The sequence below is a fragment of the Mauremys mutica genome, chromosome 8, assembly GCF_020497125.1.
Source record: "Mauremys mutica isolate MM-2020 ecotype Southern chromosome 8, ASM2049712v1, whole genome shotgun sequence".
In the NCBI taxonomy this organism is placed as follows: domain Eukaryota; kingdom Metazoa; phylum Chordata; order Testudines; family Geoemydidae; genus Mauremys; species Mauremys mutica.
The window spans coordinates 22,545,203-22,570,527 of NC_059079.1; the positions used below are offsets into that span (position 1 = coordinate 22,545,203).

General features: G+C 37.8%; 1 protein-coding gene across 15 annotated transcripts in view; it reads right to left on the reverse strand.

Annotated features, from left to right (window-relative positions):
• The window catches only part of LRRIQ3 (leucine rich repeats and IQ motif containing 3), a 205,226-nt gene that overhangs the window by 174,101 nt on the left and 5,800 nt on the right, over positions 1–25,325 (reverse strand). For all 15 annotated transcript variants that reach the window (XM_045026618.1, XM_045026616.1, XM_045026615.1 and 12 more), the window contains 3 exons: positions 23,511–23,808; positions 20,117–20,440; positions 15,808–15,941 (listed from right to left, as the gene is read on the reverse strand). In XM_045026618.1, the coding sequence (XP_044882553.1) occupies positions 15,808–15,941; positions 20,117–20,440; positions 23,511–23,771 (719 nt within the window). In that variant the 5' untranslated portion in view covers positions 23,772–23,808. The remainder of the gene's footprint in view (positions 1–15,807; positions 15,942–20,116; positions 20,441–23,510; positions 23,809–25,325) is intronic.

The window sequence follows — 25,325 nt, forward strand, 5'->3', positions numbered from 1 at the left end:
TTTTTCCAGTATCTCCACTGCTTTCTCCCCATTCCAGGGCAAGCCCCTGATGGGCTGAAGAAGTGCTGCACTGTGCTATCCCCCACACTGCTGACTAATTCAGGCACGTTGGTCACACACTGCTGCTCTGATATTCAGCTGGGAATGGACAGTCAACAGCTCATTGCAGCAGGAAGGAGAAGCAGCAGTCTTCAGGGAGGGGACTGTAACTTATATATGTTTGTATAGTACATAGCTCCTCATCCTGAGTGGGGCTTTTAGGAGCTATCAGAATAATTAATAATTCCTTAGAGATTCCTGAAAAGATTGTGGTACAGACTTTCTGAAGTACTGTAACTGGGACGGCAGTTTCCCTGAATTCCCCTACAGGTAGATCCTAATGGATTGCCAAAAGTCTTTATTCCTCCAACACCATAATGACTGCAGGGTCATTTGCTGAATCATTCACTTTTCTTTTTGTGGATTAATATCTGAAGGGCAGTTGGGAATTCCACTTGAACAGGGGCCATCAGAAGCCAGAGCAAGTTATATCAGCCTTAAGGTTGCTCCAACTTGCATCAAGGCACCCCAAGTATTCCAGGCACTGGGGAAACACGAAGATAGCTTTAAGCTACCTTTCCCCTCAACTCAGCTGGGTTAAGTGGAGCCTGGAACACCTAAGGATCTGAGCCTGAGTGTTTTTTTAACTGAGTCTTCAAGTAACACACAGCTTGTGCGTTCCTGCTGACTGGGAACATCAATTCAGTTCCAGAGCACTTGTTATCTTTTGTGTTTCATTACTTCCAAAGGTCCCAGTTAGGCTCGGGGCCCCAACCCACTATTAAGACATATAGAAAGTTCCTGATCTAGAAGAATTAACAATCTAAGAAGACAAAAAGAAACCTACCACCTACAAAAGAAAGCTGAGATGAAAAGATAGAGCATATTGTTCAAGTACAAGCAAAGTTATCAGGGAGATGGCAGATATAGTTCTGCCACTCTTTTCAAGGTTGGATAAATGATGCTGTCAGGGGGCCACAGGTAATGGTAATAATTGGAGATATACCAATCTCCTAGAACTGGAAGGGACCTTGAAAAGTCATTGAGTCCAGCCCCCTGCCTTCACTAGCAGGACCAATTTTTGCCCCAGATCCCTAAGTGGCCCCCTCAAAGATTGAACTCTCAACCCTGGGTTTAGCAGGCCAATGCTCAAACCACTGAGCTCTCTCCCCCCCCGCCCCCAGTTGCAATTGTTCCTCATCTGTGGGGTGGGGTGGGGCAGGGCACTAAGCCTTGTACCTTGTGTGAGTTTCTCTGAGTCCCATAAGACTATTAGATGAGCCTGATTTAACCATTAGATGAGCCTGAATCCTTGGCTATTAATGATGCTTCAATTAAAAATGAACCCGTGTAAGAGGGGTAGAAGTTACTATTTTAAGGTAATGAAGTTAATCACAAAAGGCCACACTGTGACAGTTTTACTCAAAAAGAACAGCGCCTTACTGATTTCAGTAGGACTACTAGGGGAGTATTTTATTTTATCTGAACAAAAGTATTGCCCTCTGATCCCAGAATCAGTTAAAACAGGCTTTATTTTGTATGTTACTAATTTTTGGTTCAGTTACATATGGCACCAAGGGGACAAAGGAAAGGTTAAAAGTGGCCTACATAGCATAAATGAGCCCAAAATTACAGCTGAGGAAGAAACTAAGACAAGGTTCAGTTGTTTAGGGCACGAAAGAATAATTGCAGAAGCAAGTATGAGAGGACAGCATGCTAGCTGACAGCATTAAGAAGAACAAGTTATGTTTGAATCTATTAAATGGTAGAAGAAGGAAAGATTATTACAGGACTACTCAAATCTAAATTGACCAAGGAGCTAAAAAAGTTCTGGGCTGATGAACATGTCCAAATAAACAAACAGACTGCAAGCACCAATAAGTGAATCAGCTCTCATGCCTTTTGTTGTTCACGCTTCGCTAATCATTATAAGGTCCTCAGTGACATGCATTCATTCTTCTATCATAAAGACACCTTGGTGTTGCATCAGGTTCTTCTTGCTAAACTTACTTTCTAGCATATTGCAATGGGGAGGAAATTATCCAAAGTTTGGTTTAAAATAATGTTCTTAGAGCTCTCATGTAATAAAAATCTCATTAAAAGTCAGTACTAATCTTGTGTAGTAGTTATTTTTCAGCCTTATAGTGATATGCTTTATCTTCTATATTACTAATAATGAGCTAATAAATATTGTTATCTTGGATTACTCTGTATACAATGATTACCAATAACTATAGGATGATACAAAACAGGAAGCAAAATCATGAGGCCTGTTACAGCACAGGAAGCATTATTTCTCCATAGTAAAACAATTTTTTCCCAAACTATCAAAATGCCATTTTTTAAGTTATGTTGGGTCAAAGAACTTACATTTGTTAAGTTTACACACAATTCACCTACTAAAAAGCCATACGTCCAAAAAGGGAAGAGAATAACTTGTTTCCTTCATTTCAACTTCAGCTTCTGAGGAATATGGAAGACCACACTTATGTCCCTCGGAGACTCTCAGTATAGCAGAGGTTGACACTGAAGCATACCTAACCACACCAGCCCCACCAACTCCATTTTAATATTTTGGGAATGCTTAGTCCACAGACTTTTTCTTAGTTGAAAAGTGGAAAACTGTCACTTTCCCAGAGAAAAAACTTTATCTATGTCCCAAATCACACAGAACCTGTCACTCTTCATAAGGATAAATGATCAACAAAATTATCCTTGGAACACAGAAATATGTTTGGGTTTTTTTTCAACCTCCAAGTAAAACTGGATCCAAATTTCACTGAAACAAATTGAAATAAGTGTTTGAAATGAGGCTCAATATCCAGAGAAATGTCACAATCCTCTATCAGTCCTGGTTATCACCCTGATGGATAGACTATAAAGAAATAATTGATTCTCAAGAAAGAAATGTGAAGCTGCAAAAAACCCTAAAACCTAAAAATATTTCTTAACGGATATAATCTAGGAGATATTTCTGCCTATTGTATGTTCTGCTAAAGGAAATTTTAAGACTGAGGATACGGGGGGATGGACTCAGCCCAGATAGTTAATGTTCATACTCACCCTCTTCCTCGGGAAATTGGTAACTCAGTAAAAGAACATATAATACCACAGGCTAAGCTTCTAACCCAAGGTTGGTTGTTCTTAGGTTTCCTTCTCTGACTAGCTCTTAAGGTCCTTTAGCCAAAAGAGACATTCCCAAACCTTCTATTTCTTGGTTGGAACTAACTGGACCCAGATATCAGCAGTAGTAACCCTGAATCTTAATGCAGGGCCTAGGACAAATTCAGTCCCTAACTCAGAGAATCCATAAACTCCATTGGTGAAATCCTGGCCCTAGTGACTTCCATGAGACCTGGATTTAACCAGAATGTCTTCATGTCGCTATACTACATTCCTTCTGCCTCTGTAGTTCCTTACAGATACATTCAGATTCCATAAGATGGCACTGCACCATAGCATGTGTGGTACCATCATCATAGTCCTCCAGAATGCAATAAAGAGCTCAGGATTCCTTAAAAAGATCTTAGAGTGTGCAATGTTATTACTACACATTTTTCTCTAGACAGTTGTGTAGTGGACAGCAGTAACCAACAGATGCACAACTGATTGCAAGGAATTGGGACAGGGACTGTCTTTTTGTTCTGTGTTTGTAAACTGGTTCGTGACTATGGCTCCTAAGTGCGATCATAATACTACTAATAATAATAAATAAAAAAAACTGTGGGAAACTTCTATTCTTATAAAACATGCCATGGGCTCTTTTATGGCCATACACAGCAAACAGGATCATGGTTTTTAATGTGTCACCTTGAAAATCACACAGAGAGTACACTACTCACCTTGTCTACTACAGAAAGATGAAGAACAAAGTTGACACCACTGTAATTTGAAACTGGATTTCTATAGAGTCTTGATATTCAAAGCTGAGGCTTAATGAACTAATGAGGATTTGTTTGTTTTGTTTTGTTTTCTGTCTAGTCTCTAACCTATATTTGTCTGTTTCACTATTTTAATATTGTATCTACTGTATAGGGGCCTGCCTTTGGTCTTTCTCTATGAAATCATGTCCTGGATAAGAACTGCCTACCTATGGTTTATTGTACTTGACATTGCATTCATTCGAACATCTCAGGATAACACTTTTTCATTCCAGAGATAAGCAGGCAGGGGAGAGTGCATAAATATGTAAGAGCAATCCAAAGTTTATGAGAATTACAAGTAGTAAATTCTATGTGATACACCTGGTCCCTTTGAAGCTCCTTGTGTTTCCTGCTGGATAAATGCATTTTCTTCAGAATATAATCTAAACATTCAAGGGAGAAGATTTTTTTCCCTTTTGATGTAATATTGCTTTGATGATCCATGAATACATTCTTATTCTAGACATCACGAATGATAAATAAAAACTTTAAAGCTATAACCCTGTTCTAGAAGATGATGAGAATATAACCTACATCATGACAATGATAGAAGAACAACTGTATGCTAAAATGCCAACTATGCAAAAGTTCAAGGCTCAATAAAATTATTGCTTGAAGAACACAAAGAGTAAGAGAATGAATACAAATTGTCACAAGCCTGTAAAAACACAAATAAAACACACAAACAACAAAGTGAAACCAAAATATGTAGTATTACCTAGAGAACCAAGATGCATCATACTGTATTTTCATAACAGACTTGAGTGAAGAAGTGATTAAGCCAAAAAAAATCTACTAATTGAAACAACAATTCTTTTGCCAGAGTAGAGGATAGAAGTCAACTGGCTTAGAACCAAATTCTGCCTTCAACTACCCATGTGACTCATCACCAAAGTCTGTTGGGATCTCATGGATGTGACTGAGGGCAGAATTTTCCTTTAATAATAATACTCTACACTTTCATACATAGATCTCATAGTGCTTTAAAAAGGTAGGTATTGTCCCCATTTTACAAATGGAGAAAAAAGCTAGAGCACAGTATGATTAAGTAACCTGCCCAAAGTCACACAGCAAATCAGTGGCAAAGTTTGGAGTAGAATCCCAGTCTCCTAACTTCCAGCTTCACACTCAGTCCATTTCTAGACCACAGCTTCCCTAACCCTTCAATAATAATTCAAATGTTAGTAAGGAACAGGGAATTCTGTCAACTTTTCCTCTGAGAGAAGAGCTTACATCAATTAACTCATACTTCTTCACTACAATGGCCACTGAATAGTTCTGATAAATCAAGGTGAGATGGCTGTTATATTTCAGAGAGTACCCACAATTATCAATTGCTCTACGTAGGAAAAAAATTACTGGATATTGCCTCACATTATCAGGAACCATAAGAGCAACTGTGAATGTTTATCAATATTGCCTTTAAGTGAAGGTACAAGTATTTGTCTATCAAATCTTGTATAAAGGTTTGTAATGAGGCCCTAGAAAGAGAGAGGTGGATTGATTAGATGGACCCAATTGGGATTCCAGTAAAACTCCTATCAAAACTAGGATTTGGAATTTAGGAAGTATTTATCTCAATTTGATTTAGTTTTCTCCAGGAAACTTGGCTTTCAAAGAATAAGCCATTTTACCTATTGGGCTTTGACTCTTTTTAAAGGGGAATTAAGCGTGCAAAGGGGGTAGACCTGTAAGTGGTAGGGCCTTCTAAATGCTAACATGGATTGTCATAATTAGCAAGTTAACACCTGACAATCCATGTTTTCAGGCCTACAATAATATTTTCCCAGATTAATCTATTCTATTAGTCCTGCATGTTTATTTGGTCTCTTTGGTTTCCCCTTTTTATAATGAGTCTGTCAGTAGAGCTTGAATCTTTCATTAAACTGCTTCTTGAATCTCTCATTAAACTCAGCAATCTTTGTGCTTTGGGGAAATTTTAATGCCTAACTAGCCCCTGGAGATAAGGATATTTTTTCATTTTTTCCTCCAGCTGTTGCCTTTATTTTTCCCTAGTCATTCTATGGACAGGGTGAGATATATCCCACAATGTACATTTCTTTTAATTTTAAATAAATTTTGGCTGGAGGTTTTGAATAATAGAAGAGATGATGATCTGAAAGGTTATTTCACATGCACCTCTTCTAGAGTGAGCAATGTGATTGATTATATCACAGTTCTATTTTAAAATGGTCTTGTTTCTCAACTTTATAGTAGCTTTTAAACCAGACAGTGATCATCAACTGCTATACGGGTGCATTTCTGCTCTTTCACTACTTTAGCCTCAGATAAATTGTATCTCACCCCTGATTTTGAAGCTGTAAACTCAAGTCAAATTAAGTGGAATCCAAGTCTAAAATCAGAGAGAAACCCACATCCAATTATTTGTTAGCTTTGGAGAACCAGCTTTTGGATCTTAATGACCCAGCACAAGCCCATACCATATTTACTGAGATTATTAAAAAAAATTACAGGATGACTTGACCAGCAAAAATGGGATATTTTCATCATTCAAAAGATAAAAGAATGTGCTATGATTTGGATTGCTTCTGTTATGAGACACTGCTTCAGAAAATAAGGACAGTTAATAACAATGGTTCTGCTGATTCTATTAAGAAATTATTTAAACTTAGAGGGGACTATAAAAAATTGCTGGAAAAGTAAAAATTGGATTAGAGGGCCCTTTGGAAGGAATTTGAACTTGCTGCCTCAGAGAAAAACATCATCTCTATTTTGGAATTGTTGGGAATGGGATTCAATCTTAACACCAAACATGCTTGTGAGACCCACATTTTTCTGCCTTTTTTGTAATGACATTCCATCTATCAATCATTTGTTATGGTCTATTTCAGTGGACCTCATCATCTCTAGAATGGCCCCCGTCTCCACCAGGGAAGCTAGAATATTGATCAACCAAAAATGCCATAACAAAGCTTCTGGGGAGGATTTTATCCTAGCACTAGCTTACAAGGACAACATTGACTGGTGGGACCTGTTGTAGCAAAATTATTTACTAATATAAATAGTACAGGGAGTTTTCCTCCATCTTTTAAGAACCCTTCACAGCCAGTGGCCAGAGTTAGGACAGAGTGGAAAGGTAACCTAACTGATCCCATCACAAAGGGCGTCCACCAGGTAAATGAATTGGCCCCTTTCCTTTCTAATTTGTTAAAGAGGCTGTGGCTATTTTAGAAGGGTTGCAGTATTTTACCCTCAAAAATTTGGACTGATTTGTGTCCAGTATTTCCTTATGCAGATGACAGGATTTTGCTTTCCCAAACTCCTCTGGACTTGAAGCATATGTTAAGGGATTTTAGCTTTTTGCCTCACCATAAATTATAAGAAAACTAAAGTAATTTCCTTCGGCCACCATCTACAGACCAAAGCGGGATAAGTGGAAGACTGATGGCCATTATATTGAACAGGTCAGTTTTTTCCCAGCTTTTGGGTATTTGTTTTATATATAATGACCAACGAGACAAACATACAGAGGTGAGCTTTAAGGTATGTGCAAGCAGTGCTTCGTTTCATCCATGTCCATGGGGGCAATTTAATTGCAATGGCAGGCTGAAGTCAGTGCCCAAATATTATATTGTTAGGAAATCTGGGGCTGAAGAGATTTTAATTGCTACAAGCTTGTGCAAAACAAATTTTTAAGAAGAATGCTTGGCCTCCCAACTTACAGCTCAGCTGCTTTACTTACAGCACACGTAAGAGAATTCACTACTTTGATCAAAGTTCAATACATTTATAGCACTTACAGGCTGTGTATTCTGCATATAAATTTAGAGCACCTAACAAGGTAAAATCTGGAGGAACAGCTTAACAAGACACAAACTTTAGACTTCCTCTGGTTTTTGCCAGCCCATTCCTTGAGATTCTCAGAACCTGACTAGGACTGTGTGCAAGAGTGTGAAATCCGTAATTAAGCTTAGAATAAAAGATATTTACACACATCTAGATATGTCAGTCATCCATAAAATAAATATGTCCCCTTGGCTTCCTCCTCTAAAGAACATTCATAATTATGAGAAATATTTGGCTATTTTGAACAACAATATGTTACAGATGATCTTTACAGCTCTCCATTTTCTACCTATGCAGTTGGCCTATTTAGAAGGGAGGTATGCTGGAATTGAGAAACAAAATCATTTTTGCCCATGTAGGTCTGGCTAAGTTGAAGATTTACCAGACAATCTACTTTCTTTTAACCTAAATAACTTGTCTTAGAAGCCTTTCGCTACACCAGTTCAAAAACTAGCATACTCACTATGTAATGAAAATGTTTTGGTTATATGGGTTGCCGCTCTATTTGCCTCATCAGCAGCAAAAACAAGAAAAAAATATGTGAAGGAAAGGTTCCTTATAAACTAAATGAACCAATGAATTTCTAACTGTTATCATCTTATTTTCATATGTTGATGGGGGGAGGGGGAGCATTCTTAAAACATGTAACTGATTCTTGGAGAAGGGCCGATCTTGTGTTTTTATTTATTTTACTAAGTTGTGTTGATTTTAAAATTTTTATTTTCTAAATTTATTGTTCTAAATTAATAAACTTGACTTTGCCTAATTAAGTAACATTCAAAAATAACAAACAGTGTTAAAGAAATACTTGTGGAAATGTCAACGTTTCTATGTCAAAAATGGCTATTTACTTCAGCATGGCTGACATGTCCTTGTGTCAGAAAGCTTTAGAGAGACAGAATTGTTTCCCACTGGAGAAAACAGTGAACTTTGAATATCATTTTAAAATAAGGTATATATACTTCAAATTGGAAGGTTTGGGGGAAAGGGGTTATTTAGTGTACCAATAGTTTTGTTTTAAAATTAACTTATTTTTTATTTAGTTCACAGACTGAAACTTCCATCCCCACAGCACATACACACACTTCTATTGATATAGTTCTCCTAAATTCCTTCCCCATTATCCACAGACAGAAAAATTGGGCTATTGGTATTTAAATTAAGCATGCCAAACTTTTGCATGAATATTTTGTTTTCTTTTGTACATTACTACTCCATACTACAGACAACTCTTTTATTAATTATTGTGGAGTTAGAATAAAAGCAGTGGGAATTAAAACATTTCTGTTAGCAACTTGTTTTCCTTTCTTCTGCCACGAGACATGAAACTTGAATAACATATCAAAATTCAGAATTTACAACATATACGGTGCTCTCAAAACATAAACTCTGCCATGCTGCACATGCTGTAATTATAGTATACATTAACACACAAAAATATGTTAAATTACATTCAACAAATGAAATGGGAACAGAAAACACTGAGTTAACGTTACAGAAGCAAGCTTAGTTTTTGGAAATTCCTAACTTGATATATCTAACTTCAGCAATGCACAATTACTAGTTTTTGCATTTTATTTCACTTAAAACAATTAAAAAGACAACATCCGCAGTTCTTTAACTCAGGAACTTAAAAATACCATTGCAAACACCAATGGATATTGTTAATTCACTGATTCAGGACTAAAGACAGCTTCGTCATCTTATAAACTCTGCATGCTCCCAGTCATTCTAATGAAATCATTTTAACTAGGGAGTCTTTAAAAACCTTTAACTACTCACCCAAATTTATCAATACATGTTGAAATTAGCCTAAGAACAACATTGTCAATTTCTTCTGAAATTGAAATTAGTGAGGGGAAAGTTTTCTATATCTCAATTACATGAACTTTTTGACTATTTGGAAACTTAGGTTCATGAAGAAGATTGATGCCCATTTACTAAGAAATGCCTCACACAGAGAATACATGAGTGAGCTGTAGTGGCTTCCAATTAATTTCTTGGTAGAATTTCAGGTGCTGGCTTTTACATGTAAAGTCATAATTGATTTGGATCCAGGCAGCCCAAGGGCCTCTTTCATTCTGTGATATTACTAAAGTTGTGATCACAGGGATGCTCTAATAGCTCCAATGTGATTTAAAAGAGACAGACAGATAGCAGGGCATTTCTGTAAATAGTTCTTGATTCTCAAAGTCACTTCTACACTTGGCCTGACAGAACCCAAGTTGTTAACCATTACGGAACACTGCAAGATTCATGTAACTGTTCAGGATTTTTCATTGGTTTGATGAAGATTTTTTTTTAAATGGCATGTTGCTTTATATTATTGAACTGAGACCTGGTTTGGAGAGGGTAAGCCATTAGTCCTTCAAGCTATTCATACTTTTTTTCCTTTGTTTGTATACCATGTACACCTTTAGGCACTTTTGGAAAAAAAAAACACTTGATTTTTAAAAAATTAAAATATTATATGTCCCTTATACCAGGGGTCCCCGGGCCGCGGGCCGGTACCGGTCCATGGCCTGTTAGGAACCGGGACGCAAACCGAGCGCACAGCAGGACATGAGCGGTGAGTGCACAGCAGGACATGAGCAGCTAGGACATGAGCGTGAGTGAGCTAGCAAAGCTTCATCTGTGTTTAGAGCCGCTCACCGTCGCTCACATTACTGCCTGAGCTCCGCCTTCTGTCAGATGTTAGATTCTCATAGGAGCGCAAACCCTACTGTAAACTGCGCATGCGATGGAGGGAGTTTTGCACTCCTTATGAGAATCTAATGCCTGATGATCTGAGGTGGAGCTGAGGCCATGATGCTAGCGCTGGGGAGCGGCTGCAAAAACAGATTACATTAGCAGAGGTTTCACTGCACAGCGACCATAATAAATCAATTGCTTGCAGACTAATATCAGAACCCTATCAGTGAGTGGCAAGTGACAATTAAGCTGCATCTGGTGGCAGGCTTTAAGTCAGAATCCGACACTTATATTAGTCCGCATGTGGCCCACCCATTATTTTATTTACCACTTCCATCCGTGCCTCTTTCCCGCACAGTTTTGGTAAGCCCACAAGCTAACCCTGGCCAAAATGAGTAAAAAACAAACGTCGTTGCAAAGCTTCTTTGAAAAGGGGGAAAGACCCAATGATGAGACAGCAGAAGACTCTAAGACGGCCAACAAAAAGAAAGCTGCATTTAAAAAAAAATACCAAGAGTCCTACTTAAATTATGGGTTCATTGCAACAGGTGACTCACATTCTCCACGCCCGCTTTGTATAATATGTGGCAACCGGCTATCCAACGAAGCCATGAAACCTTCAAAACTGCTACACCACATGGAGACCAAGCACCCTGCATTAAAAGACAAGCCTTTGGAGTTTTTCAAAAGAAAAAAACGTGAACACGAAGAACAGAAGCAATTACTGAAGGCCACCACTTCATCAAATGTGTCTGCACTGAAAGCATCATTCTTAGTGGCTAACCGCATTGCTAAAGCTAAGAAGCCCTTTACTATTGGTGAAGAGTTGATCCTGCCTGCTGCTAAGGACATTTGTCGTGAACTTTTAGGAGAGGCTGTAGTTCAAAAGGTGGCACGTGTTCCTCTTTCGGCTAGCACCATAACTAGACGAATTGATGAAATAGCAGAGGATATTTAGGCACAATTGTTAGAGAGGGTGAATGAGTCACCGTGGTACGCAATCCAGGTTGACGAGTCTACCGATGTTGACAACAAGGCCACAATGCTTGTTTTTGTGCGATATATTTTTCAGGAGGATGTGCACGAGGATATGTTATGTGCACTTTTGTTGCCAACCAACACCACAGCTGCAGAACTATTCAAGTCTTTGAATGATTACGTCAGGAAAACTGAATTGGTAATTTTGTGTCTCTATATGCACGGACGGAGCAGCTACCATGACTGGACGGCTTTCTGGTTTCACTACTCGGGTCAAGGAGGTCGCTTCTGAATGTGAGTCTACGCACTGTGTCATCCATAGAGAAATGCTAGCTAGCCGAAAAATGTCAACTGAACTTAACAAAGTTTTGCAGGATGTGATTAAAATTATCAACCACATTAAAGTACATGCCCTTAACTCACGTCTGTTCGCGCAGCTCTGTGAGGAGATGGACGCAGAGCACACACGTCTTCTCTTATACACAGAAGTGAGATGGCTTTCTAAAGGTAGATCACTGGCCAGAGTTTTTGAGTTACGAGAGACGCTCCAGAGATTTCTTTTAGAAAAACAGTCACCACGGGCAGCACATTTCAGTGACACAGAATGGGTCATAAAACTTGCTTACTTGTGTGACATATTCAACCTGCTCAATGAACTCAATCTGTCACTTCAGGGGAGAACGACAACTGTGTTCAAGTTGGCAGATAAAGTGGCTGCATTCAAAGCCAAACTAGAATTATGGGGGTGACGAGTGAACATTGGGATTTTTGACATGTTTCAAACATTAGCAGAGATTTTGAAAGAGACTGAGCCAGGGCCTTCTTTTTCCCAGCTGGTGCATGATCACCTATCTCAGCTTTCAAAAGAGTTTGAGCATTACTTTCCAAGCACAAAAGACCCCCGAACTGGGAAGGAATGGATCCGCGACCCATTTGTGAATAAGCCAGGTGAATCGACTTTATCCGTGCTAGAAGAGGATCAACTGCTTGAGATCACAAATGACGGTGGCCTTAAAAGTATGTTTGAGACGACTTCAAATCTCCATACGTTCTGGATTAAAGTCAAGGCGGAATATCCTGAGATTTCCACAAAAGCTCTGAAAAGCTTACTTCCATTTTCAACATCCTATCTTTGTGAAGCAGGGTTTTCTGCAGTGACAGCAACCAAAACGAGATTACGGAGTAGACTGGACATAAGCAACACACTTTGGGTGTCACTGTCTCTCATCACCCCCAGATGGGACCGTCTAGTTGCAGGAAAACAAGTTCAGGGCTCCCACTAATTCTGCATTATGGTCAGTTGTATAATTATTTCATTATATATTACAATAATAATAGAAATAAAAGTACAAAAATAAATGTAATGCGCTTGAATCGTCCCAAAGCCATCCCACAGGTCCGCGGAAATTTTTTCTACGAAACCGGTCCCTGGTGCCAAAAAGGTTGGGGACCGCCGCCTTATACCATAACTTCATATTTTGTTTCTCTCAAATACTTCATCCTCTCTGCTTATGGACAGTATGTACAGATTAGTCATACTGATTGCCAGTTGATGGTTAATCTGTGTACTTTTCCTTTATTTTAAATTTGGGTTTAAAATATTCCATAAATATTTAATGACAAAATGGTATGAGGGGGGTGGCAGTGGAGGTGAGTTTTCTTCACCAGCCAAATCTCTAATTTCAAATCAAGGCCAATGACTGCAATCTGCACTATGCCTGTTTCTGGTCTGCAATATTCCCTAAACCAACGTGCTACTGGTCTTCAGTGGAGGATGCTGCGGAGCCACATTATCAAGTTTCAACTAGTCCACTCCATACCATCACCTGCCAAATGCTACATGCTTGTACCCAGGAAACCTCCTGGAAAAGAGCTCAGTGGTAGAGCCCAGCAGCAGGACTGGAATCCTGTGGGTGCTACATGACTGGCTGCCATAATAGCAGAATCGGGTAAAATGTACTTTGTTGCAGGCAGGATTGGGGAGGGGAGGAACAGAGTGCGGTAATTTGTGGGAAAATACTAAATCTCTCATCAGTTTGTCATAAATAGAATTTCAGGCATTTACAGGAAGTTTTTCCTTTATTTTAAATAAAGGATTTAATACTTAAATTTAAGCAAGGGATAAAAAGAGATTTGATGTCTATTATAACAGGAGTTAAAGTATTTTTAAATAGTTTAAGCAACATTTCCTTTATTCTTTTAGTGGTAAAAATTGTGTGTGAATTCTGTTTATATATAGACACAGTAAAAACTGTGTTATCTGGCACTTTACCACCTGGAAAGCTCTAGAACCCAGCATTTCTAATATCTCTGATTTCTGATCTGGGCGGCACTCACCTCAGACAGCTCCCTGCAAGCAGCAACATGTCCCTGCTGCTCCTAGGCGGAGCCCACCCCAAACGCTGGCTTCACAGTTCCCATTGGCTGGGAACCGTGGCCAGTGGGATCTGTGGGGACAGCGCCTGCAGATGGAGGCAGTGTGCAGAGCCTCCTGGCTGCGCCTCCCTCCACCTAGGAGCAGCCGGGATATATTGCTGCTTTTGGGGAGCTGCCCAAGGTGAGTGCCACCCGGATCTGGCACCCCAAAATCCCTCCTGCACCCCAATCCCCTCCCCCAAACCCCTCATGCACCCAAACTCACTCCTTCCATTCGTATGTATAACTCTTAGTTAACTGGAATTTTTGACTAACCGGAACCCACCTATTGCCTCAACATGCCAAATAAAGCTTTTCCTGCATGATACATTAACCACATTAACATTGTGGGGTTTGGGGTTTTTTGGTAGCATGAAAGAATCTGTCTCTCTTGCATGATTTGTGTGATCTAAGGTTTTTGCAAGTGGGAGTACGATAAAATGCAAGAAACAATGGAGGAGTGTGTGGGAGTGGGTATTGCGGGGCAGGACAGGAGCGGGATTAAAAATAATAGTTCCACACAGGACTCTACTCTGTGGTAGACCGGATGTATACACCATTACTGGATTCCCAAATCCTGCTCAGGGTCAGCTCCAGGCACCAGCTCAGCAAGCAGGTGCTTGGGGCGGCCAAGGGGAAAGGGTGGCACGTCAGGCTATTTGACAGCAATTCAGTGGTGGGAACCTCTGTCCCTCTCGGAGCAAAGGACCTGCCGCCAAATTGCCACCGAAGAAAGCGGCGTGGTGGAACTGCTGCTGATCGTGACTGCGGCTTTTTTTTTTTTTCCCACTGCTTGGGGCGGCAAAAACCCTGGAGCCGGCCCTGATCCTGCTCATCCTTTTATGGTGAAAACCTTCCATACCTCTGGAAGACTGAGGAGGAGTTGGCTCTCTAGCAGACCCACATCAAGGAGATATGTCCCCCAATACCTAGGACACTAGATTCACTAAAATTTAAAAAACCAAGTGGTTAAATCAAAATAATTTGTTCTCTTGTAATACAGATATTGATATGATTCACTTCTCAGATAATACCCACATATTACAATCAAATTTAAAATAAAAAGACTTCTGCCACCTTAGTGCTTCCTGATTTACAGTTTCTTTCTTTGACCATTTTCCAAAGAGACGTGCATGGTGGACATTATTTGCTCTATAAACATTTCCCAGGTTAAGCTGCAATTTCCAACCATTATAAATGCAGAGCAGGTGTAGAATCAGAGTGTGAGAGTACGATTTGAGAGCAGATTATTTCAGCAGATAGTAAAAATGAACAATTGTGAATAAATGCTGTGAATACTTTCAGCATTAGCCCGGCTCACTTGCATAATGACAAAACCTCTGATATACTTATTTTGGTGCAATCATCCAAGCAAACATTCTACAATATAAGTACCAAACATCTTGTCCTTATTATCATTAATATTGATTGGCTGAGCTGTATAGATGTGATGTATAGACAACTCTATATGAAAATGAATTTGTGTTACATCTTTCCAAAGGAAAATTCAATCAACTTGTAAGATATATAGAGATTAAGATAAAATGAAAATAGAATAGAAATAAATAATGCACTAAAAATGTTATTTGCAGTGCAAAAACACTATTTATGGCAGCTGTGCTTTCTGCCATTTAGTTGATTGCTATACAGTAAACTAAGGACATATTCAGAGACTCTGCACTTTAGCCATCAAGGAACACAGAAGAATTTCGTTGAATGATTTCTTCAAATACTGTATATTATAAGCACACAGAACCTTTTTTATTTCTTGAATAGCCATAGGTATATCATTCCTGAATATACCTTGGTTGTCCTTAAATATTTACCTGCTATATAAAGTGATTACAACTGTGATAAAGTATTTTATAGGTTTTCTAAATATGTACTTATTCTTCTGCATTAAAAAAATCTCCATTTCCATCCTGAAAATTTTAAATAAAAAAAATGTACATACCCAAATCTTTTTCTAGTTAAATATCCCCTTATCCATCTTTGAACAATCACAACTGGTGAGTGATGAGCTAGAATGTGATTGATTTTTGCAATGATATCTTTTACCACATTTATCTCCTCCTCAACGGTTGCTTCCTGTATGAATTCAAATGAAAATATGCTGAATATTGTGCCTTAAAATCTGTACTTCTCTAATAAATAATTTTGAAACAATGTATTTTAAAAGGATTATTATTTTAATTTTCATTCCATAGCTAACAATTGAAGGGGAAGAGCAAAGTATTTTGCTTGAAGAAAACTTAAAACAAGCAGAATAAAAAACTGTCAATTTTTATTGAAACAGAGCTGAGAAATAATTTATAACCCAAAGCTGAGTCAGTACCCTCCTTCCCATATAAAATAAACACCTGTCGGTGAGACTATGCTGCCTATTGCAGAAAGGTAATTCATTTTAAGTAACAGAAAAGCTAGTTAGTGCTCTGAACATAAAGATAACCCTAGATTATTACAATATTATTGTTACTGTAGGACAATGAAAAAATACTGTGTTCTTTCTTTAGTAAAATATCTGAATAACTGAACAGGTTATGAATTATTAGGAATTATGAAAATGAGAATATTGTTTGATTATAAATACAATAAAAAGTAATGTAAAACAAGACACAGCTCACTTTTCTATAGTACTTGATCAAGCCAAAAATGAAAAAAATATACTTCTCATTTTTCACAAAATTTTATCTCTCTTCTCAGCTACAGGCTCCACCTACTAAATTGTTTATGCCTAAACCCACATGGAGTTGGCCTAAAATACAGGTTGCTACTTTATTCTGCCTGCAGGAGTTACAAACATTCAAATTCAGAAAATGTTACTACAGTCAAACATATCTTCAGCAGTTACTCAAATGGGCTGACAAAATTGGTTGTTTAATGGAGATGGTCTTCTACCATAAGTGGAGTAGAATTATGCATAATACATTTGGATATGCTTAGAAGAGGTCTCTTAAATCAGAAAGATGCCTTATATGGGTGGGTTTCAAACAGATTTCAATATTAAAGCATATTAAAAATTTTCAAGCATGGTTTTATTACAATATCCTAGGTATAATTTAGAAAAAATGATAGAAGGTAATATTTTCAGTGTCTATCCCTCCCAAAAATAGAACTAGTTCCTATTTCAGGGCCCAATACTCTAGCTATTACTAATGTGGGTAGTGCCAATGAAATCAAGTGGTATCACCCCGTTCAGTAGCTTGGTGTTTGAAAGGTTACATTTTCTACTGTTTTTAATTTTTCTATTGTAAAGCATCCAAAGAAGCTGTGAAGTTAACTGCACAAATGTTTTGTCATTATAATCTTTTGCTTACCTTCAGTAAGACATAGTCCCATCTCCACTAAAATAGTTCCATAAGAAAGAGGGGAAAATAGCATTCTTGAGGGAAGTTTTCCTATTGTCTGCATTTACTGAATGCTTTTTCTCAAGATATGTTAATACTTTAAGTTCCCCAGATTGTTTTCATCCAAATATATTTTGTCACCTTTGGGATTCTTTCTATGCTTTTGGAACTTCAGAAATGCAGGGTTTACGAGCACCAAAAAACACCTCTTAAAGTTATTCCTCTTAGGGCAAAGATTGTATTTTCAAAAACCACTTTAATTAATAGTATATATCAATTTCTTTAAAGTTATACATTTTATTTTAGGCAAAAAATATTGTAGGAAGACATAATCCAATTTTATTTTAGTACATATGTGTTATGCACATCTCTTATCATCACAGCTCCAAGTTGCACCTCATTTCTAGTGCATTATAATGAAAATATTCATGTTTCTAGTTGGGTTTAACATGTTTGTGTCCCACTGCAAAAATCCACCTCCAATTGATGGGGGCTAGGAAGTAACATCCATGCACCATCTAGTACTGACTGTTGTCAGAGAGAGAGAGAGAATAGTAAACTACATGGTCTAATGGTCTGATCCACTGTCTCAATACCTATTTTCACAAAATGAGAGGTGGCACATGCTCCACAGCAACAGTGCAAGAGAACAAACTATAATATTTGGATTCAGATAAGAATCTTAGATCTACCCCAGTTCAATGTTGTTCAGCTCTAGCGTTTTGGCTCAGTACCACTGCTGAATAATATATTACTATATTTTCAATTTTTGTTGCGATACAGCAGCTAATTGTCCTATTGAAATAGTAAATGATATTGAAGTTTTTGCATCACATAATATAATACAGGATTATTACATTTCTGCACCACAGATTTATTTTATGAAGTCAATGTTGTGCTATTCTAGTACAAAAGTGTGCCATTTCTTATAACACAATTTTTCAATTACTTTTCAAGTAAAAATGTCAAAGAATTATCTTTTTTTAACTACCAGTATGATGCACATTGCAGAGGGAAAAATGAGTGATTGATTATAAATAGACTCTGGAAATTATCTGCATGAGCAACAGATTTATTTCAATGGTATATGGTATAATAAAATTAAGTAAAACATAGTCATTTACAAAACATTAGTCATCAGCCTTAGAAGACATTAGCTTGGATGAATGAGTTTCTGACATGGTGCAGTTATTATCCATAGCCACTGTACATTTAGAAGTATTGTATGGCAAATCAATGCTTATTGTTCTATGTGTTGGTACTAATAGATAGGTTTTCTTAAATATGTGTGTCGTGACCGAAGAACCTCTTAATGCCAACTGCCAAGTGCAGAGAGGTTGCTGGAATCTCCTGATTCTAGCACATACATTCTTGTTCACCAAACAGGGCTGGCACCAGCTCTGCAAGCAGGTGCTTGGGGCGGCCAAGGGGAAGGGGCAGCACGTCAGGCTCTTTGGCGGCAATTCGGCAGCGGGTTCCTCTGTCCCTCTCGGAGGAAAGGACCTACCACAGAATTGCCGCCAAAGAAGAAACTGGCGCGGTGGAACTGCTGCTGATCACGAAAGCGGTTTTGTTTTTTTCTTCACCGCTTGGGGCAGCAAAAACCCTGGAGCCAGACCTGTCACCAAAGAATGTCATATGAGGTCTCAGATGAAAGCTAGTGTCATATTGGTCATCAGTATCATTATGAAATGTATGCACAGGTACTACTGTAAGGATTTATGCATCTATACTAAAAATATATTCTTAAAGCTTATATCAAGATATTAGTCACCATCAAAGGTGAAAAACATGTTGTTTTCTGTCAGACAGAACATGTCTCTCCATTTATCTGTTTATGTGTAAATTAAGTATTGTCTCATTCACAATGGGTCCCCTATCACTAGTCTTGATTGAATACTGAGTGAGGAGGATAAGAAAGAACTTCAGAAAGGATCTAATAGGAAGAGAAATACAGTGGGGGAAGAGAATCTTATTATCGTAAGCGGTACATTAGAGGTTTGCTTCACTATATTTGAGAGACAAAATAGACACCCTGGCACCCTTTACTAAGGAAGAAAAAGAACCGTAGTTTTGCATCATGCAAAAGGGGTCTCAATCAGTGTCTGAAAATGCTAAAGAGCATTTGGGGTGAGTTAAGCCTCTTTAGACAGATGAGTAACTTGTTAGTTGAGTTTAGTCTCTAGAAAGCATGTTATGATATTGATTTACATATAATCATTTGTTTCCAATATTCTTACTCACTATTACTTGAATCTCTATTTTTTAACTATAAACTTGTTCTTGTTTTCACTATAAATATATCTAAGTGCTGTGATGTAAAGCAAAGTGTTGAATCTTATGAGCTGGTGTGTACTGTTCCCGTGGGAATAGCAGGCCTGGTAATTCTGTGAGTGCTCACTGGATAAGGGGCTGGACACTACAGGTAACGCACCAAATATTCAGAGGTTAGTATGTGTCTGTCGCTACCTGTACAGAGAGGGGGAGACCTGGAAGGTGGTACTTGTGCTGCCAAAGACTGGTGGTTTCAGGGAGCTGATCTACAGCTGGCACAGACAAGACTATGCTAAGGGCAGGTAGTTGTGAGATGCTTCACAACCCTGGTACTCGTGAGGAGCGACACAACCTGTTGGAAATGTTCATATACTGTATAACAGATTACTGAATTTTGTTTTTGATCAAATCATAGGAATACAATGGCAAACCAAAGAGAGTGTACTATATAGATAAACTAAGCATTTTGAACGCATACAACTGTTTTAATATATAAATGCTTTATTCTAACCAAAAAATATGGAACACAGTTTTAACACAGCTATCATAAAATGTATATAAATCAGTGCAACACAGTCAAATAAAACACTAACATTTTATTAAGGAATATCTAATATAATTTGATGTAACATAATTGCTTACCTTTCTAGGAGCATGGCAAAAATCAAGGAAAAAGCTAGGGTTAAATGGTTTATATTTTTGGGGAAGTTTCCAGTTCTCAACAATTTCCTGATCAGAAATTACATAGTAATCCAGTGCTTTGAGAGATAAAATGCTGTTAACAACAATATGCCTATATGCTATTCTTAGACTCAGTGGAGTATCAAACAAGGTGAGGCCTATCAGATTAGGGCAGAAAGATAACGAATGCACATTATTCAGTTTTCCAATTCCACTGTCATGAAGATAGAGTAGATTTAATTCCTTCATGCCTTCCCAAAATGTTGGGCCAGGAAGATGCTGTATCTGAAATAATGATGAAAATGAAATTTTGAATTATGTAGTTTATTAGATCCTAAATTATAAAATGCCACAGTGAGCAATACTCTCTATGTAAGTAGCTGCAATTCCACTGACTACACCGGGGCTGTATCTGGACCCTAATTATTATTTTGAGCTACTGCATGATGTGACCAGGATGCCACCAAATACATAACCCTCCCCGGGCATCACGGCTATGAGCTATAACAATGTAAAAAGGTTAAACATGTTGGAGCTAATTATTATTTGCAATGTCATAAGTTCACATATCTATCAAACCACAAGTCCCTACAAACCACGTTAGGCAGCAATTTTGGATTTGCTTCTTCTGAACTTTGTTTTTCAGCATTTTTCTGTTTGTGGCTTGTCTCAACAGATCTCCATCACACATAAAAAGATCAGAAGGTCAAATCTACTTGAAAACTTTTGCTCCATGAATTGAAAAGACATTTCCAATGCCACGTGCTAAAAGCTTTATTCCCAATAGATGACACTTTTTCAACCCAAGGAGAATAGATTTTTCTATTTTCCCCAAAGAAACAAACAAAAAAAATCCAGTTCCAATCTATTATATTTTAAGAGTATTAATGAAATAGAACCATGCAAAGGAAGATATAGACCAAAGATAAACAAAAAAATCTTAAAAGTAAATTCTATAATAATGCGAACATAAGAACAGCCATATTGGGTCAGACCAAAGGTCCATCTAACCCAGTATCCTGTCTTCCAACAGCGGCCAATGCCATGTGCCCCAGAGGGAATGAACAGAACAGGTAATCATCAAGTGATCCATTCCAAGTCGCTCATTCCCAGCTTCTGACAAACAGAGGGTAGGGACACCATCCCTGCCCATCCTGGCTAATAGCCATTCATGGACCTATCCTCCATGAATTTATCTAGTTCTTTTTTGAACCCTGTTATAGTCCTGGCCTTCGCAACATTCTCTGGAAAGGAGTTCCACAGGTTGACTATGCATTGTATGAAAAAAATACTTCCTTTTGTTTGTTTTAAATCTGCTGGCTATTAATTTCATTTGGTGGCCCCTAGTTTTTGTGTTATGAGAAGGAGTAAACAACACTTCCTTATTTACTTTCTCCACACCAGACATGATTTTATAGACCTCTATCATATCCCCCCTTAGTTGTCTCTTTTCCAAGCTGAAAAATCCCAGTCTTATTAATCTCTCCTCATACGGCAGCCATTCCATACCCCTAATAATTTTTGTTGCCCTTTTCTGAACCTTTTCCAATTCCAATATATTTTTTTGAGATGGGGCAACCACATGTGCATGCAGTATTCAAGATGTGGGAGTACCACGGATTTATATAGAGGCAATATGATATCTTCTGTCTTTTTATCTATCCTTTTCTTAATGATTCCCAACATTCGATTTGCTTTTTTGACTGCCACTGCACATTGAGTGGATGTTTTCAGAGAACTATCCACAATGACTCGAAGATCTCTTTCTTGAGTGGTAACAGCTAATCTAAACCCATTTTCTATGTATAGTTGGGATTATATTTTCCAATGTACATTACTTTGCATTTATCAACAGTGAATTTCATCTGCCATTTTGTTGCCCAGTCACCCAGTTTTGAGAGATCCTTTTGTAGCTCTTCACAGTCTGCCTGGGACTGAACTATCTTGAGTTGTTTTGTATCATCTGCAATTTTTGCCATCTCAGTGTTTACCCCTTTTTCCAGATCATTTATGAATATGTTAAATAGGACTAGGCCCAGTACAGACCCCTGGGGGTCACCACTATTTTCCTCTCTCCATTCTGAAAATGGACCATTTATTTCTACCCTTTGTTTCCTATCTTTTAACCAGTTACCAATCCATGAGAGAACCTTCCCTCTTATCCCATGGCTGCTTACTTTGCTTAAGAGCCTTTGGGCTCAAAGGCCTTCTGAAAATCTAAATACTATATCTACTGGATTCCCCCTTGTCCCTGCTTGTTGACCCCCTCAAAGAATTCACTTAGTTTCTCCACAATTGCCTTATCGTCCTTGAGTGCTCCTTTAGCATCTTGATCATCCAGTGGCCCCACTGGTTGTTTAGCAGGCTTCCTGCTTCTGATGTACATAAAAAAGAATTGCTATTACTTTCTGAGTCTTTGGCTAGCTGTACTTCAAATTCTTTTTTAGCCTTCCTAATTATATTTTTACACTTTATTTGCCAAAGTTTATGCTCCTTTCTATTTTCCGCACCAGGATTTAACTTCCACTTTTTAAAGAACATCCTCCCAAAGGAAGCAGTGAAAGCCCTAATGTTTTAATCATTTAAAACTAGACTGGATAAAGCATGTTAACATACAACAGGGAACAATCCTTTAATACTGGGAGAAAACCAAGGCTACGTCTACACTGCAATTAAAAACCCACAGCTGGCCCATGCCACCTGATTCGGGCTCGCAGGGCTTGGGCTTGGACTGAAGCCCAAACTCTAGGACCCTGCAAGGTGGGAGGGTCCCAGAACTTGGGCTGCAGCCTGAACCGGAACATCTACACCACAATAAAACAGCTCCGCATCAAGAGTCAGCTGATAAGGACCAGCTGTGGGTGTCTCTAATTCCAGTGTAGATATACCCTAAATGGCCTATCTTAGTGGGTCTTTTCCACTGCTAACATCTATGCATTAGACAATGCATGGAAAATTTTTACTGGGAAAAACTCCATTTCATGCTATCACTCGTCAGTCAACCAAATTCTATATTTACATAATCTTGACATACCTTTATAAATTCATGTGCAGATGTGTTGAGCTATTATTATCATCACTTAAGACTTAAGTTACAGTAATGCACAGAGGCCCCAATAAGAATCACAACCCCCTTGTGGTAGGTGTTGTGCTAGAAAAAGGTAGACATAGGGTGAAATCCTGGCCCTATTCAAGTCAATAGCAAAAATCCAATTGTCTTCAGTGCAGCCAAGATTATACCAACTGTTCCAAATCTAAATTGTTTCTAAGAAATCCTGGGAAAACACACAAGTTTACAGATAAATTTACTTCACTGAAATATTCTATTTTGCATATTTCCAAAACAACTGTTTACCTGATTTCCATGGAGATCCAGCTTAACTAAATGAGTACAACATTCAAGTGCATCAATATTTGTAATATAATTATTAGACAGGATGCACACTTTAAGCAAAACACAGTATTGCAAATGTCTCATATTCTTTAAATATAGCCCATTTAACTGAAGTATAACAAGATCTTTCAGCTTCTTTACGTGGGCTTGACTGGTAGTTTGTCCATATTTGAGTAACAGATTTTCAGAAGTAGAAACAAGGTGTTCTGTTAATTCCTCCATGGCTGGTTATTTGCTTTGTGGTTCATCCACAAGAGATCTAAGAAAAGAAGAAGGACTACACAGTAGGTTGCATTTATTCAACTTTCAAAAGAAAAACTTCAAATACCCCAAATAAATATACAACTGTTTGTTACAACACTGCTTGCTCTGTAAAACATTACACATCCACCGGGGGGGGGGGCGCGGGAATCTCTTATGGGATTAGTCTGAAAACATAAAAGTGAATGAAAAAGTGCAAGTGCATGTTACTAGTATATAGTACACTTTATTCCAAAGGAACCCAAAAAGTGCTTTGCAAACTGTAGGCTTGATTATGCAACCCTTTATATTTTGTATTCATTCAATCAAGCAGTCAATGAATAGTACATATATAAATGTACTGGATGTTTATTAGTTGATCTGTTAACATGAGTACAGGTTGTAGGGATGAATTCATCAGCTGCTAAATGCAGCCACTTTGGAAGAGAGACAATGTTTAAGAATGCACAGCAACACAACACAATAAATTAGACAGGAAAAAGCAAAGAATAACATGAACCATTGAAACTGCATAGAGAAATTTGTTGGCAGAATGCAACTTCCTGTGTTACAATCTAGTTAGGACACTAGTGCTAACAGCCCTGCTCTTACAAAAAAACCTCTATGAATTCTTTAATAACCACAAATGGTGAACAACTCTGTTTTACATCTTATCCAAAAGAGAGCACCTAAAGCAGCACAAATGTCCCTGCCGCTAGTATTTCTTAATGAATCAACAATAACACTATTTTCTTTTCAAATACTGAGACAATCCAACACTATTTGTTGTATGACATTTTTGGAATCAGGCGCAATTTGATGTGGTTTTATTGATAAAGGTAGGAATGTCCCTTTAGTTGAAATTATCTTTTTTTTTTTAAATGTAACTGCAAAGAACAGCTGGATTCAGCAATTTTTTTAGACTTTGATTATTGTAACATAAGGAATGCACACATAAATGTATGAATTATCAAAATCAATTAATGCCACAATATAAAGAATAAAAAATAAGTACAGAAATATTTTACTCCAATATTAGGGATCTAATTATAAATTCAAAGATTTCAGCTGAACATAATTCATATTATTGTCAGCAAACTTTTCATGAGTTTTATATCTTCAGCGATTTCCTAAATTCCTTGTAAATTACATACATTTTTAATCACACTGTGAAAACTATGCCTCTATAGAGTATAGTGCATACTAGTTACAACAGACATCGTTCTACTTTCAACCTTTATTCATTAATATATACAATTAGGTGAAGTACATGTGACAGAGGTGTATGTGGAAACAAGGGTTGAATAAATGAGAGTCTATGATAAAGTATTAAACAGGATTGCAAATCATTCTCCAGTTCAGAAGGATGAGAATTTTCACTTAAAGGAACTATTCCATCTGGAGAGAATACAATACATGAAAATTTGCTGGTTATCTGTTGCGAGTCCTACACTGTTACAAGAGGCACTTATTACTAGCTTCTTACTTAAAATGTCAAATGTTTATCTATTACCTGGGACATGTTTTAAACCATTG